We start from the raw sequence: 15,465 nt of genomic DNA on the forward strand, positions 1-15,465 counted from the left end.
TGAACTGAACAAAGTCAAGAGCCAGACACTTACCTGACAGAGCCACCCAGGTACCCCTATTCTTTATTTATTTATTTATTTATTTTTTTTAATTTATTTTTGGGACAGAGAGAGACAGAGCATGAACGGGGGAGGGGCAGAGAGAGAGGGAGACACAGAATCGGAAACAGGCTCCAGGCTCCGAGCCATCAGCCCAGAGCCTGACGCGGGGCTCGAACTCACGGACCGCGAGATCGTGACCTGGCTGAAGTCGGACGCTTAACCGACTGCGCCACCCAGGCGCCCCACCCCTATTCTTTATTTTAAAGTCCATTTGTCTGCTATAAATACTGCTACCCCAGCTTTTCTTTTTTTTTTTCTTTTTTTTCTTTTTTCATTTCTGTGGAATATCTTTTTCCATCCCTTCAGCTTTCAGTCTGTATATCTATTTAGGGAGTCTTTTATAGGCAACATCTGGGTCTTGTTTTTTTTATCCATTTAATCTATGTCTTTTGATTGGAGCACTTAAACCACTTACTTATTTGAGAGGTATGTACTTTAACTGTCATTTTGTTCATTGTTTTCTGGTTATTTTTGTAGTTCTTCTATGTCTTTTCTTCTCTTGCTCTTCTCCCTTGTGACTGAGGATTTTGTTTAGTGTTATGTGTTGATTTCTTTCTGCTTTTGTATATCTATTATAGGTTTTAGGTTTGTGGTTTCTGTAGGGTTCATATATAACATCCTAAATATACAGCAGTGTATTTTAATGGTTGCTTAAAGTTTGAACACATTCTAAAAACTGCACTTTGACTTATCCTCTCCATGATATATATATATATATATATATATATATATATATATATATATATGATGTCATTGTACATCTTAAAGGAGTCACAAAATAGACAATTTTTTTTTTTTTTTTTTAGATATAATTGATTTTACTGCTTTGGTCTTTTAATCTTTATACTAGTTTTAAGATTGATTTACTATGTTGGTTTTACTAGTGAATTTTTTTTTTTTAATAATTTTTTACTTACAGCCTTTTCTTTTCCAAAGGGGCATCTTTAATTTTCTTCTGAGGCTGGATTAGTGGTGATGAGCTCACTTAATTTTTGTGTGGTAAATGCTGTATCTCTTCTTCAACTGTGAATGGTAACTGGGTATAGTATTCTTGGTTATGGGTTTTTTCCTTTCTACACTTTGAATATATCATGCCACTTCCTTCTGGTTTGCATGTTTCTGATGAAAAATCAGCTGAGAGCTTTCCTTTGTAAATAACTAGTGCTTCTCTCTTGATACTTGTAGAATCCTCGATTTATCTTTATTATTATTATGTGTCTTGCTTTATTCATCTTGTTTGAGGCTGCTTCTGGGACTTGGATATGTGTGTTTCCGTCCCCAAGTTAGGGAAGTTTTCTGCTCCTTTCTGTCTCTGTTCTCTTTGTGGGACCCCGATACCAGTAATGTTAGTGTATGTGGACATGCTGTTGATTTCCTCTAGTGTATTTCTCATTTCAGTTATTCGTTCTTCTTTGTATTTTTTCTTTCTTTGTTGAGGTTCTGAGTACGTCCACTGTTCTCTCAAGTCTGGTGAGCAACTTTATGACCATTACTTCGAACTTTTCATCTGGAAATTCTTAATTTTTCCATAGGGCTCCATAAATTATGTAGCTGGTCCTGGCTCTGACACTAACTATATATGTGTATGCAGGCCATGAGCTTCACACTACCTGTTTTTTTCTTATGTGAAGAAGGGATCCCAAAATTACCCTCTTAGTGGGGTAGTGGTAAGGTTCAAAGAAAACCAGAATTATTTCTGGGGGTCTTTGCAGCAGTGGGTATAGAAAGCAGTCCATATATTTATGCATCTCCTATGGAGTATCTCAGGTTCAAATTAGAAGATTACTGGTGATACTCAAAGAGCTCTTGCTTATTTGGGCTATATCCCCTCTATTTATCGTATGAAAAATTAGAACTGAGGAAATGTCAAAACACAAGACCATGCAAGCACCTGTTACAGAAGCTGTCAGAGTGAGAATGAACAAAGCAAATGGTATCTTTGTATTATTATGAAAATGGTTTTGACTTTTTGAATTCCCCGGAAGGGCCTCCTTCCCAACCAGCAGTCCTTGGATCATTCTTTGAGAATTATTAATCAAATTAGCCTTCTATGGTATCTAATAGGACGATAGAGCTATATGCAGAGTGAATAACTATTTGCACAAGAAACTGTTTTTCTGTGAGTGAATGTCTAATCTGTTGTCCCACAAGATGGTAAAAACTGTGCTTATGTTCTAATCCTCTTCTGTCGGAAGGAACATAGGGTCTGCTTAAAAACTTTGACAGTAATGCTACACATCAGCCTCTGAATCTTGAATACAGGATGCTGTGAATAAAGCAGTTTGCCTTTATAAATGGTGCTTGTGCTCAGATACAATCAGTTTACTTTTGGGCGAGGAATTTTATCCTTAGATCATTTTTCTAGGAACTTCGTCCACCTCATGACACAGCTGACAGCCCTGAGAGTAGGTTTTAAGAGATCTCTGTGAAGACCAGATAAATATCTAGTTTGTGCATTCGAAGTTCAACTCTTTGCCTTAAATGCAAACACTTGGGCCTCCAAGCCTGCTCACTTAAACATTTTTAAGCAGGTAAGATGATGATAAAACGCAAAGCACAAGGCTCTCTGGGAAAGGTTCACATTAAGGATATTGTATGTATGTATCCTTCATTTGTAGGTCATCATAATCTGAAGCACGGAACCTGCTATGTGCCAGGCATTAAGCTTCACTCTGTAGAGACTGGGACAAATAAGTTATTACTGCCAGTGTCAGCAGTGTAGGGGGTGACAGTCCCGTGAACAAGTGGGTGCAACATGATGTGATACACAAGAACAGCACAGCTAAGAATGTGATGTCTGTCAGTGATTTTAAATGATTACCTCTAGGGGCGCCCGGGTGGCTTGGTCAGTTAAGCGTCTGAGTCTTGATTTCGGCTCGGGTCAGGATCTCCCTGTTCCCGAGATTGAGCCCGGCATCGGGCTCTGTGCTGACATGAGCCTGCTTGGGATTCTCTCTCTCCCTGCACTCCCAACACCCGCCCCCCCCCCCCCCCCGGCCGTCTCTCAAAATAAATATTTTTAAAAGATGAATGATGACCACTGGGATGAGTCACTGATAGTTTCAAGGAGAATGACTTCTGAAGTGTCTGTTGACTGACAGAGCACTCAAAGGAAGTAGCATCTGCAGGGATAAGGTGGTCTACAGGAAGGAATTGACTGAGGACTAGGATGACAGCTGCATGAGTAAACTTTGGCCAGACTGCAAAGGAATTTGGAAAGTGTACTGAAAGAATGGGTGACATCAGTAAGACTCGTGGCCAGTCGGATGTGGAGGTGAAGGGACACACAAAAAGGGCTCTGCTTTGCACAACTCAGTGGCTGGAGGCAGGCTGCGAGGATGAGTTTGGTCTTAGACATGCTAAATTAGAGGTGTCTGTCAGCCACGAGGAAGGGATACTAACAGGCACAAAAAGTAGGTAAGATGGAAACTGAAAGGTAACTGGTGTTCACAAGATTGTATTACTGCTAGCAGGTGTTTAAATAGTTCAGATTTGCTTGAGTAATGGGGAAAAGTAATTTCTCTGGAATCCCTTATCTCCTAAAGAGTGGATACAGGAACACATGTCTTTAGGAGGTTTTTAATCTAGCTCACCTACATGCTATGTGCTGATCTAGTTCAGAATTAATTTACTCTTTTCTTGTGTGGGCCTGCAAACTACATTTGATTAATTTCAGAGGTGACATTCAGCATGAGGCACAAAATAAAAATCACTAAGACAATATATCCCCAAACTGAATCTAGACAAAAGAATCAAACAGTTCTTTTTAAATGACTTACCAAGTTGCTGTTTTTTCTCTTTCCCTCTTCCCTTACCCATGAAATATAAGTTTAGCTCCATTACCAACTTGAATACAAAATAACAGCAAAATCACAGAACTGGGCAGCAACATTAGAATTCAGGCTGAATTGATAGCAGCTGGCAAACCCCAAAGGTATTTGAAAAGCCAATACAGATTAGTGGGGAAAAAAAAATCTCTAGAAGCAGCGTTAATTTTATACTATAATTGCATACCCTAAATTTTCATAGACCTGTAACGGCTGCCCAGTTACTTTGAAACAGTCATTATTTCCTAAAACAAACTCCAGAAAACTCTTTGGAAGCAGCCATTAATATGGCTTTCTTCAAATAAGAGAGAACCATGATTTGAGGTACAGGTGTTGACCTAAACTGGAAGTCTGTGGTCATTTCATGTTGCAGAAAAAATTGAAAGACTTAACAATAAGCTTGACTTTCAAAGTGGTTAGTATCTATGCTTCCAGAGTGGCTGCTGATTTAATGAATGTAATGGATGCACTGAGAATCTGCTGACGAAAGGAGCTACCTTGGAAATAAAACAGAAATGAAGATATCTGATTGGTGCCACATTAGCCAAAGGTCTGTGAGATTCTGAACAATCTGGAATTACACAAGTGATTTACAGGTCAATGCCAGTCATTACGTTTGACCCCAAATATTCATATACCATAAAGTTTACCTATGATCCTTTCTACTTTAGTAAGAAGGAAAGTATCTAGGTTTGAATACCATGTGGATGCCCAGAAGACTTGACACCAGGCACAAATTATTTGTCTTCTTTGAACTTCCAAACAGACTGTAAACTCTAAATTTATCATTAATAAGTAATTTTCTCACTCCTAATCAATGAAACCATATTTAAAAATTTTTCTTCTAGGGGCACCTGGGTGGCTCAGCTGGTTGAGTGTCAGGCTCTGGGCTGACAGCGTGGAGCCTGCTTGGGATTCTCTGCCCCGCCCCCGCCCCCAACTTGGGTGTGCATGCTCTCTCAAAATAAACAAACAAACATCCTTCTAAAAAAATTAAAAGTCTTCTTTCCTAATAATGTTTGCTGAAATTCAGTGTAGGGTATAAAAATAATTGTTTAAATAATGGAAATAATAATTTAAAATTGTTTTTGAAACATAAAACCTCAGAAAGCTTTCCAGTGTACTTTTGTAGGCTGGTACAGTGCTTTCACCTTTCTAGAACATACACTCCAGGAGTACCTGAAGCCTTGGAAGGGTGGGACACATTAAAACTCAAACAGCTCTACAACCTGCCCCTGTAGACACTGGAAAAAACTCAGACTGGTCACAAGCAGATAGAGTCTGTCTTTCCCTTTCTACTCCTATAGCAATTCCACAAGAAACATGTTTGAATTTTAAAATTAAGAAATAGATACATACTCATCATGAACAATGGTGGGGCCATCCCTTGTTAAGGCCTCTTCCTTGATGACATTGATAAGTTCGAAAGTACTGCTGATAGGGGCATCTGGGTTAGGCCATTTGGGACACTGGAAGTGCCGAACTTCTAGGACATAGTCATCCTGTAACCGATACAACAGAAGTCACAGCCCAGCCCATTAGATCTGTAATCTAATGACTAGAACTTGTTCCTGAGATAGGATAGAATTGAAGAATGCCCCATTAACCAAAATGGGGCTGGTAAGAAGAAAAATATTAGGGAGGCCTGCCTGCCATTAAAAAATGACCAGGTCATGTTAGTGAAACAGTAAAATTCTGTTTCAGGTGACAATAAAATTGCAGGTGCCAATAAATTATGAGACTTTGTATCCTACTCTATCTTATCTATAAATTGAAAGGAAAGAAAATGAGAGGTTAAATCATCATTTAAGTTATAATAACTTATCCTCCTCGTCCTTTCATATCCACCCCATAAGAAGGCAGTTGTTATACATCAAAATGTCGTTTACTAAAAAAAAAAAAACACAAAACAAAAAAAACAACAAAAAAAAATCTTATCATCTGCAACACATTGCAATGTTTACATTTCTGGTGGCAAAGAAAATACTGAGCTCTAGTATATTGTTTTTATAATTAGGTCAACAGACCTATTTGTATGCATGCTCAATCAGAGGAACGGTTACATTTCATCTACCCAGCTGAAAAAAGCAAATATTTGAAGGAAGGCAAAAGGGAAGTGTACGTATTTATAATGAAGTCATACTCAAATGCCTGGGCCCGACTTGAGGTGGTAAGTTACTCTGTTATTACTTGGATGATGCAGGGCCCAGGTAGGGCTGTGACTGAGAAAGGCAGCTTTAGGTTACCTGTGTGGCTTCAAGGATAAAGTCATGGATGATAATTTGTTCTTCATTTGAGAGGCACAGTCTGTCTTTGCTGATAAGGGTGACGGTAAAGGCCTCACAGTTCATGGATTCTTCTCGACTTGGCCAGTATACAAACTCATCTTCTGCCTGTGGGAACCGCCCCCAAAGAAAAAATTCCTCTGCAGTGCTGTCAAACATTTGTTTTTGAATTTTCTAGCAAATTCATGTATCCTGTCTGTCATCTCCCATACCTCCTGAGTCACCTTTTAACTTGGGCACATAGAATTATATCCCCCTCTAATCATCCCAAGTTCAGTGGTCACTGTAAATTGTAATTGATAATAACCGTATTCTAGACTTGCCTCCCTACATCACTGTAACAACCAAAAATGCTCCCCCTAGAGGGGACATATTAAAATTAATTGACTTGGATCCTGTCTTGTTTACTATGATGTATTACAGAATATCTCTCAACTGGGGCTAATATATTATTTCACAATTGCTTAAGCAACGAAGACATCCTAGTTGTTATTTCCTGTGGCTTAACATTTCTACAGTTGATTAGCATTTTGCATAGGAATTTCATAAACATGGTCTTAATTTTTACAATATACTAGGGAGGTGAGGGATTTTTATCATCTGTCTTTACAGACAAGGACATCAAGACTCAGAGAAGCCTGTAAGTTGTCTCAAATCACACTTGCTACTAAATGGTAAGCAACAGAACCTGTCTGGAAAGAGGCTGTGCATAAATAAGCTTATATTGGTTCTAAGTACAAAGTGCTTTTTCAAAGAAAAGTTAATCTAACCATGTTAGGTGTCAAAAGGAGATTAACACAGAAAAAGGCTTTCAGCCTTGAGTCAGGCAAGCTTTAAATGTTCATCTATTTTAGCATTAAAAATAAATATTCAGGCTCTGTACTTGAATTCCATCCCTGAAAACTGCGGAGGCCGAAGACAAAGTGAAGAGATGTAGAGGTGGGAGTCTTTGTGAGAAATACAACGATTAGGGTAAGACCCCTGACCCCCCCCATCCCTCTTTTTCTCATCAGTCTAAATGGCAAACTCTGCTTTGCCTGGAATAGCTACACTTCCATGGGCATTTGCCTGAAAATGCTTAGATACTACTAGTGAAGTCAGAAATAATTCTGAATAATGTTCAAAACAAAGAAGGTTTTGTTTAATCTTACATTGTTGCATCAGAAATGAGCCAACAGTCCAATAAGACTTATCACCCTTTCAAGTTTCAATATAGCTTATTGCCAAGTACATTTTTATTTTTAAAGCTCAGCATAAGGGGAAACAGATTAGCAATTGGGTTTAGGCTATACAAAAGACAGTCTGTAACTGTCAGGGGTTTTAATACATTTTGTCCAAGGAAATGGAAGTTAAGACCCTTCTAACAGACACTAAAGATGTAAGGTAATAATGGACAAGGCCTATAAATTTAACCAATGCGCAGAGATTAAACACAGGATTTAGGATTGAATAAATTAATCTGGGCCTTAATTTCCATATCTGGAAAGTGGGAATAACATTATGTACCTGTAAGAAATTAACTTGAATAGTAAATTATCAAATTGGCCTAATGACTGCCAAGGGGATTTTAATAAGCAAACACACACACACACACACACACACCAAAACATCTGACTACAGAAAGCAAATTAGGGAGAAACTGATCATCTTCAAATACTATGAAAAATACATGCTACTTCTTAATTCAGTAGGACCTCTGGTCTCATGGTTATTTTGCTTACAAATACATTTGTAGATCAAAGATGTCTAGGCATATCTAGAACAGTGCATTCTGACCTAGGAACCCATGACTTTGGGCTAGTCACAGAATCATGGTCTTGTAAAATCACAGCAGTAAGAAATAAAGCAAACAAAGAGAATCTGCAGACATTTTTTAGGAAAAATGTGCACTGACTTTCGACCCCAGTGCTGAGAAGGCAGACATTCAGGATTCTAGCCTGGTCTCCCTCAGCCCGAGGTGACCTGTTCCAGGGCAGTCCTGTGTCCTCACTGTCTGCATAACACGCGTGGGCTCTGTTGGTCCAGCCTCCCCATACAAACGAGCCCGTGGGTAGAGGCTTTTGGTGACTGTCCTGTGATAAGTGACAATACCAAAACACTGACTCATCCAACAAATGAACGTTTTAACAACCCTAAATGCCTCCAATTTCCACACGCCAAACAGAATAGACCCCTATTGCCAGCTAATTTGAAAATTTACACTCCAGTTTTGAGTTGAAGATTCTCAATTTTGTTGCCATTCTCTCCTACAGAAGCAGTCTTGGTATTCTGAAACTGGAGCAAAATGCGACAAAGTGAACTTCCTACTGACTGGGCACGCAGTCAAATGCATGTCGTCAAGACTAGGGGTTCAATCACAGGCTGTTCTTTCTCAACGAAAAAATTCACTGATCTGATACTTGTCGAAGCAGCTCCTCATTGTTTCTTATTTCCGTTTTTGTTTTGTGGGCTTACGTGTCCTCATAACTTCTGAAGACCCAACGAATTCTGCCATTAAGTTTATTTCGATAAACTTGTTAACCCTTCTTTTATATGGTCTTAGGGACCACAGCAGGGAAGGACTAACTAAATAGAGGAGAAAAGGGCTGTAGCTCAGCCAAGGTCTTAGAAGCACCTTTAAACTGGAACAAAATAGCCTTTCTGCATCTCCTTCCCTGTAATGGATCTGCCTGGCCTAAGGTATGGGGGAAAGATAATGATAATTAGTACTTTAGATACGAATTTTTGGGGGAAGGACTGGGAAAACTGCTATGATATTTGTCCCACGCCACATCATAGAAAAGGATTAAAAGGTCACTCCGGTTTAAATCCTGCCTCCAATCATTCATGTATGCCCTTTAGGCAAGTTACTTCCCTCGATTTTCTTCGCTGTTAAATGAGATGATAATAGTATCTATGTCATAAAGTGGTAGAGAGGACTAAACAAGTTAGTACTTGTAAACACAGTTACATAGTTAGATGCTATTTTATTTTTCCCAAGGGACATACAGCAACTCAGAGGTTAAGATCCTATATTAATGACGTTACTAAAAAAAAAAAAAAAAAAAAAAAAAAATGCTTTACAAAACCTTCCATGGCCCTGCCATGTACAGCATTAGAGAATCAAGTAACGGAACCGATGGCGACACTTAACTGTGAGACTACAAAAGGAACTTGCTCCAACTTCAAGAAGAGAAGTCTCAATACCCTCCCTAGCGCATACAGACAGTGTAGCCCTGTGCTAAGGTATCAAAATGATTTATGCTTCTGGCCTCACAGGCTCATTAATATATAGCAGATGTGCTTTGCTTACCAAGCTCTGGTTGTCTGGCAGCATGACAATGATCTGTGCATTATGATCCCAAATCATTCGCCAGAAATCTTTCGTAGTATGTGGCAGAGGATGCTGGGTTATAATAAATTCATTGCTCCTATAATAGCCCTTCAGTTAGGAAGACGGAAAATCAGCAGTTACAAACATTTTATTCTGACGCCGGGGTAAGTAAAATATGTTCACGAAATAAGACGGCATTGTTTTGACCACACGAAAACAATTGAAAAAGGCAGTCAGTACATTTGGCTAATTTTTAGCTGTATATGCTAACATGTGTAGATATTTTTCGCTCCACATAAATTTCCTCCTAGTTACCCCTGCTGTTTTTACTTAACGGCAATTTCAACATTTATTCAAACGCTAGATGGGTGAAATTAACAATAAAATTAATTCCTTAATGAACACTTCTCTTAAAGTATTTTTGTACCCCCACTGGCTAGGAGTCTTTTGTTAGAGGTCTCCGGATACAGAAAGCTCTCTAATTTTGATATTACACATCGAGAAATTATTTGAAAAGTGAAATCAGCCACATAGGTGGTATCTGCTCTTTAGCACCTTTTAGTTTAATTGAATTTATTTATAATTAACTGTTGACTCTCACCATGATATAAGAAGCATTAATGTAATCTGTTCCTTTCATTCCAGGCAATGGTGCAAGACCCACTCGAGCACGCTCGGCTATGGTATGGAAACAAAACAAAAACACCACGTTTGCCTTATTATACACGCAGAACGCATAGTGCTTTCTGAGATTCACTCGGTGCGTCACCTATTCCCCTGGATCCCCTTTCAGGTTAAAACTTACCTATATTTTAAACTAAGCTCAAGTGTTCTCCGCTAAGGAGAATGTCAGTGGAATTTTGCTGCACAGTCCCAGGAGGGCAGAGGCAACGTAGGAATCAAATTTTACTGTGGGAGAGGTTTTCACAGCACAGCATGAAAAGAACACTCTGTGCAGAGATGACAGGATTTCAGGTAATTTTTAGCCCTGGTTTGATATTCTTTCCATTATACCCACACGTTGTACTTCTGTTTTGCCACAGCCTTATCCGTATCTTTCTCCTGGTAAAGGGCTTAGAAAACAGTGGCCTTTGTCAAGGAAAGATCATCTTTCCAGCGATCAGCCACGACTGTGTCTCTAGCACACACATAGTATCCTCTGCCGTGTCCCAAGCTATGGATACAAAGGGCCCCGTCTGCATAGTGCCTTGACCTCAATAGCCAGGATAACGTAATAATGTATTCCGGTTGGACGGATTAGTCAGAGATCCTTAAGCTTTCTAGGAGTATTCATGCCACAGTGATAATGGCTTTATTCATTTTTTTAGTTAAGATGTGGAAGTCCCACAACTCTGGGCTTTCGAGGTGAACCGAAGCTAGACTTCACGTGGCACCGAGGCAGCCGTTCGCTGGCACTGACAGCCGCCCCTGCTAGTCTGATCGATGTGCCTGAATTTTCCTGGCAGAACTCTTCCCCTTGGTAGTAGCTGCCTCTTTACAGAATACATAAAATGCAATGAAAAAATACTAACACATTCCACCAAGTCAAATGGATTTTAAGATCTTACATGGCACGACCGAAGAGTTTCTGTTCTTTTCTTTGTTACACTCTTTCTGAGCACTAAAGCATTCCACATACTTCGCATTACATTGCGTGACCAGCTGAAAGAAAAGTAACGCTTTAGTCTTCATTCAAAGGTGTAACTGTGGACATGTTAACTGACCATAACATGACAATCATTTCATAATATAATGCAGACATCCAGTCATTCCTTTCTACACCTTAAATGTATACAGTGTTATACAGCATTTGAATGTCAGCAGAGCGGGAAAAACAACAAACCAATGAAACAGAAATTACAATTGACAGCATTTGCTTGATGATCTGGCAAAAAAGGTCCATCAATAATCAGATTACTCAAGAAAAAAAACCTTTTTTCTACCTCAAAGAATGCATTGTTGTGTTTCAGTAGTGGTTACTTCTGTCCATTCCCTTGGTGATGTGCACACTTGTCTCATTTCTACTACCAGGCCACAGGCTTCTGATAACAGGTTCTGTGTGGGTAGCAGATGTTTACTGAATCAATGTAGATTTTCTGGCTGACAGTGTCACTGATTTTTGGAAGTTCCCCTCTGTAATTTCTCACAGGCACATGAGATTTGGGTGGGCCTACACCAGAAAAGACTGCTATATGGTCATAAGAGCTAACCGTGTTTCTTGAACCTAACTCACTAGGTTCTCAGTACATTTCTGTTGAACTAAACTAACATTGTTCTAAGGCCATTATAAGTACTTAGCCCAGAAGTTTGGTTATTCTTCCTGTTCTTATATAGCTTGGTTGAACACTTTGTCAATCCCCTTTTTTTTTGGAGGGCTGGGGTATATATCTTAATGGAACATATGGGAATGGCCTCCACCAAATGCTTTAGGACTATTGTCAAGGGCCCTGGATGTAGTTTTCAAGTTTCTGATACTTGTTTTTTTTTCTCTTGTTCTTAAGTTCTCAAGTGATTAGTGCTTACAAAAGAACCAATGACTTGGTTTCCAATGGGATGGAGAGATTTCTTTGATGAATTTTTTTAAAGTATGTGGAAACAAATATTGCAGAATAGAAAAGGTAGGACTTAAGAAATGTTGGCACTTATTTATTTTTATTAAAAAAATGTTTTTTTGATGTTTATCTTGGAAGAAGAGAGAAACAGCATGAGTGGGGGAGGGGCAGAGAGAGAGGGAGACACAGAATCTGAAGCAGGCTCCAGCCTCTGAGCTGTCGGCACAGAGCCCAATGTGGGGCTCGAACCCATAAACCACGATACCATGACCTGAGCCGGAGCGGGAGGCTTAACCAACTGAACCACCCAGGTGCCCCGGCACTTAAATTTTTTAAGAATTAATTTTAAACATTGAAAATGAGCTACTACTATGTCCTCATTATTAATGACCTCAAATGGTTTTTAGAATAGTTAGGATGTTATAAAAGGAGAGCCAGAAATTTGAAATTGTTATGGAATGAAAAGTAAGATTAATTTTGCTGGTTACTCTGCTTGACAATCTCAAACGATGGTTTCAGAATCTATGGAAAGTTTTTTGTTTTTTTTTTTACGTTTATTTTTATTTATTTGTAGACAGAGATAGAGAGCAAATGGGAAAGGGGGCAAAGAAAGAGGGAGACAGAATCCCAAGCATGCTTCACATTGTCAGCGCAGAGCCTGATATGCGGCTCACACTCACCAACTGTGAGATCATGACCTGAGCTGAAACCAAGAGTTGAACACTTAACCAACTGAGCCATCCAGGCACCCCAAATCCATGGAAAGTTTTACCATGAAAACTAAAATTGCAAGGATTCACCTCATTCTTTCCATTTTGATACAAAATGAGAAATTACATATAGAATTATGCAAAAAAAGGAATTTAAAACACTAATGAGAGACCTACATATAAGAATGTGGAAGGACAGTGTTTGAAAGTTAGAATAAAAGGTCTTACGATCTTAATTACTTTAAGGTCCTAATAGTCTGGTTTTTCACCTTTTCCTCAGTCAATTCCATATAAACTTTACCTACCTGTAAACTTCATGCCTCTATCCAAGCAAAAGAATAATCGTTTGGGGAAAGCTAACTTCTCTCTAGTATTCCTTAGTAACTTTTTTAGTTTCTGGATTATCTGATAGTCTTTCAAATAGCTTTATTTTGGGGACAGTGTGCCAACAAATAGCCATTCTTAATAAGGGTAAGATAGATTAATTCAAAAAGAATACAGAAGATATTTTTTGGCCTGGAGTGATTGACTCTGAGTATTAGGTCTGTGTGGCCAAGGGCTGCTCATGTTTACACTCAGATCAAATCCTAAGTTGCTCAGAAGGAAATCTAGCACTGCACTGTCTACTTGGATACCAACAATTCATACACAGGTCAAAACTATTTCCTTCCTATTACACTTGAAGAATACAGATGATAGTCCCTTTTGGTCCATACATTCATGGAAAAAAAGACATGACTCCCATATTGAAGATGTTTCTTTACTTCTTGGTTTGTTTTTTTTTTTTTTAACCCAAGAAATTTATTCGGAACACTACCTTGAATTGTTTTTCCAGCCGCGTCTTTCCTCCTACTCCTGGTATGAGGATGCTGTTAACATAGCTATGCAACTGATTCGAAGATACTTCAGTCTCCTTTCCTAGAATGGCTTCCAACAAGGCATCATGGATGAAAATGTACTGCTCCTGTAAGGGACAGTATATGTCATCACTGAGAAGAGCTGGTAAGGGGTAGCCGCCTCGATCCGTCAGGCAATCGACCTCAGAGCAACTCTTCTAACAGGGACCTCCCTATAAATTCCTCCTGCACTTACCGCTAGGTGGCCTGCTCCATTTCTTACTGGTTTATCCCTTATTATTTATTTTAGGGTCAAGACTGTGTTTTCCATACTAGGCCCAAAACAGTAGGTTCAAGGGAGCATGCAATGGAGAAATGTGTTTAATGGTCACCTTTTAGAACCATTCTACTTCTCACGCCAGACTGCATGTTTAGTTCCCCACCACATCAAACACAGCACTAGATACAGCTGTGTCTGCTTCCTGAGTGCTGGTGTAGTTCCTGAGAAATCCACACGTGAGCTCCACCCAGAAATGGGAAACTGAGCCAATGAGTAGTATCATGGTCAGGACATCTTCCAATACAAACCTGTAAATGCCTTCAAGCCCCACGAGAGGAATTTGCCTCCTTGGAATCATTTAACTTTCAGTTACGGCATGTGCTAGAAATCTCATGAGAGCACCTGAAGGTGCCCCTTACCTCAGTCTGGACGAGGTAGTTACGCTGTGTCCTGATATGCTTCAGGAATCCAAGGACGTTAACTGTGCTTTTGTCTTTTATCTGTTGCAGCATGCTGTCTATTACAATGTAGGTGCCTGTCCTGCCCACACCAGCGCTAGAAGAAATGAGGACACCCAACTAGGACGGTCATTCGTTAACGGTAACCTGGAAGAGTTACCATCTAAATATTGAGTGAGCAGAGAAATAACCTTGCCATTTAGATAACCTAGTAGAGTCGACACAAGTTATTTGTTGTGGACAGCATCCAAAAACTACATTAGGACATTTCCCACCTCGGGAGTCTTGATGGGGAGAAGAGACAGCCTTTATAAAAAGGTTGCATTATGTATTTGCTTTCTCAGCCTCACTTGCAGCTCAAGCAAAGGATGTTCAGTCGGGGATCGGCGAGGGACAGAGAGTGGCCCCTCTCGGCAGAGCTGTCCCCACACCAGAACTGTGTCTGCTGAGGCCCTAGGTAGGGAGTATGTCCTTGGTGTCTAAGTTCACGCCTGCTCTTCCAACTCCCCGTAATTCTGGAAGCACCCATTATCTTCTCATTTTTTTAATGTTCACTTATTTTTGATGAAGAGAGCACAAGTGGGGGAGGGGCACAGAGAGAGGGAGACACAGAACCCACAGCAGGCTTCAGGCTGGGAACTGTCAGCACAGAGCCCGAACTCACAAACCGTGAGATCGTGATCTGAGCTTGAAGGTCAGACACTCAACCCACTGAGCCACCCAGGCGCCCCACCCACTATCCTTTCATTAAGCCCCCTTTCTGCACACCTCCCTAGTCTGCGCAGTATTAGAAAGTTCCTACCTAAAGGGGTGCCTTCCTTTATTTACCCAGGTCTAGAATCAGAATGGCACACCTGGAAAATGTGGCCTCTTCCTAATTGTTATTAGAAAAACAACACTAAGGAGGATCACAGTTCTGATTAACAAGCTGCTTCTGTCAGAACCGCCTCTCCCCGCCCCCACCGTGGGTTCCCCGTCTCACACAACTCCACTGATACCCGAGCTCTTTGACAGACTTTCGTCCGTTTTAGTGATTCTTCAATGGGTTAAGTGAAAAATGTAGTTTTCACGGGGCTTTAAACAGGAGATGGGTTCCAACATC

At 39.9% G+C, this 15,465-nt stretch overlaps 1 protein-coding gene across 4 annotated transcripts in view; it reads right to left on the reverse strand.

Moving 5' to 3' along the window:
* PTPRG (protein tyrosine phosphatase receptor type G) overlaps nucleotides 1-15,465 on the reverse strand; it is a 718,534-nt gene that overhangs the window by 13,041 nt on the left and 690,028 nt on the right. For all 4 annotated transcript variants that reach the window (XM_058726333.1, XM_058726331.1, XM_058726330.1 and 1 more), the window contains 7 exons: nucleotides 14,325-14,460; nucleotides 13,607-13,753; nucleotides 11,096-11,189; nucleotides 10,129-10,205; nucleotides 9,507-9,635; nucleotides 6,176-6,322; nucleotides 5,289-5,431 (listed from right to left, as the gene is read on the reverse strand). In XM_058726333.1, the coding sequence (XP_058582316.1) occupies nucleotides 5,289-5,431; nucleotides 6,176-6,322; nucleotides 9,507-9,635; nucleotides 10,129-10,205; nucleotides 11,096-11,189; nucleotides 13,607-13,753; nucleotides 14,325-14,460 (873 nt within the window). The remainder of the gene's footprint in view (nucleotides 1-5,288; nucleotides 5,432-6,175; nucleotides 6,323-9,506; nucleotides 9,636-10,128; nucleotides 10,206-11,095; nucleotides 11,190-13,606; nucleotides 13,754-14,324; nucleotides 14,461-15,465) is intronic.

This window comes from Neofelis nebulosa, chromosome 4 (genome assembly GCF_028018385.1).
Source record: "Neofelis nebulosa isolate mNeoNeb1 chromosome 4, mNeoNeb1.pri, whole genome shotgun sequence".
Lineage (NCBI taxonomy): Eukaryota > Metazoa > Chordata > Mammalia > Carnivora > Felidae > Neofelis > Neofelis nebulosa.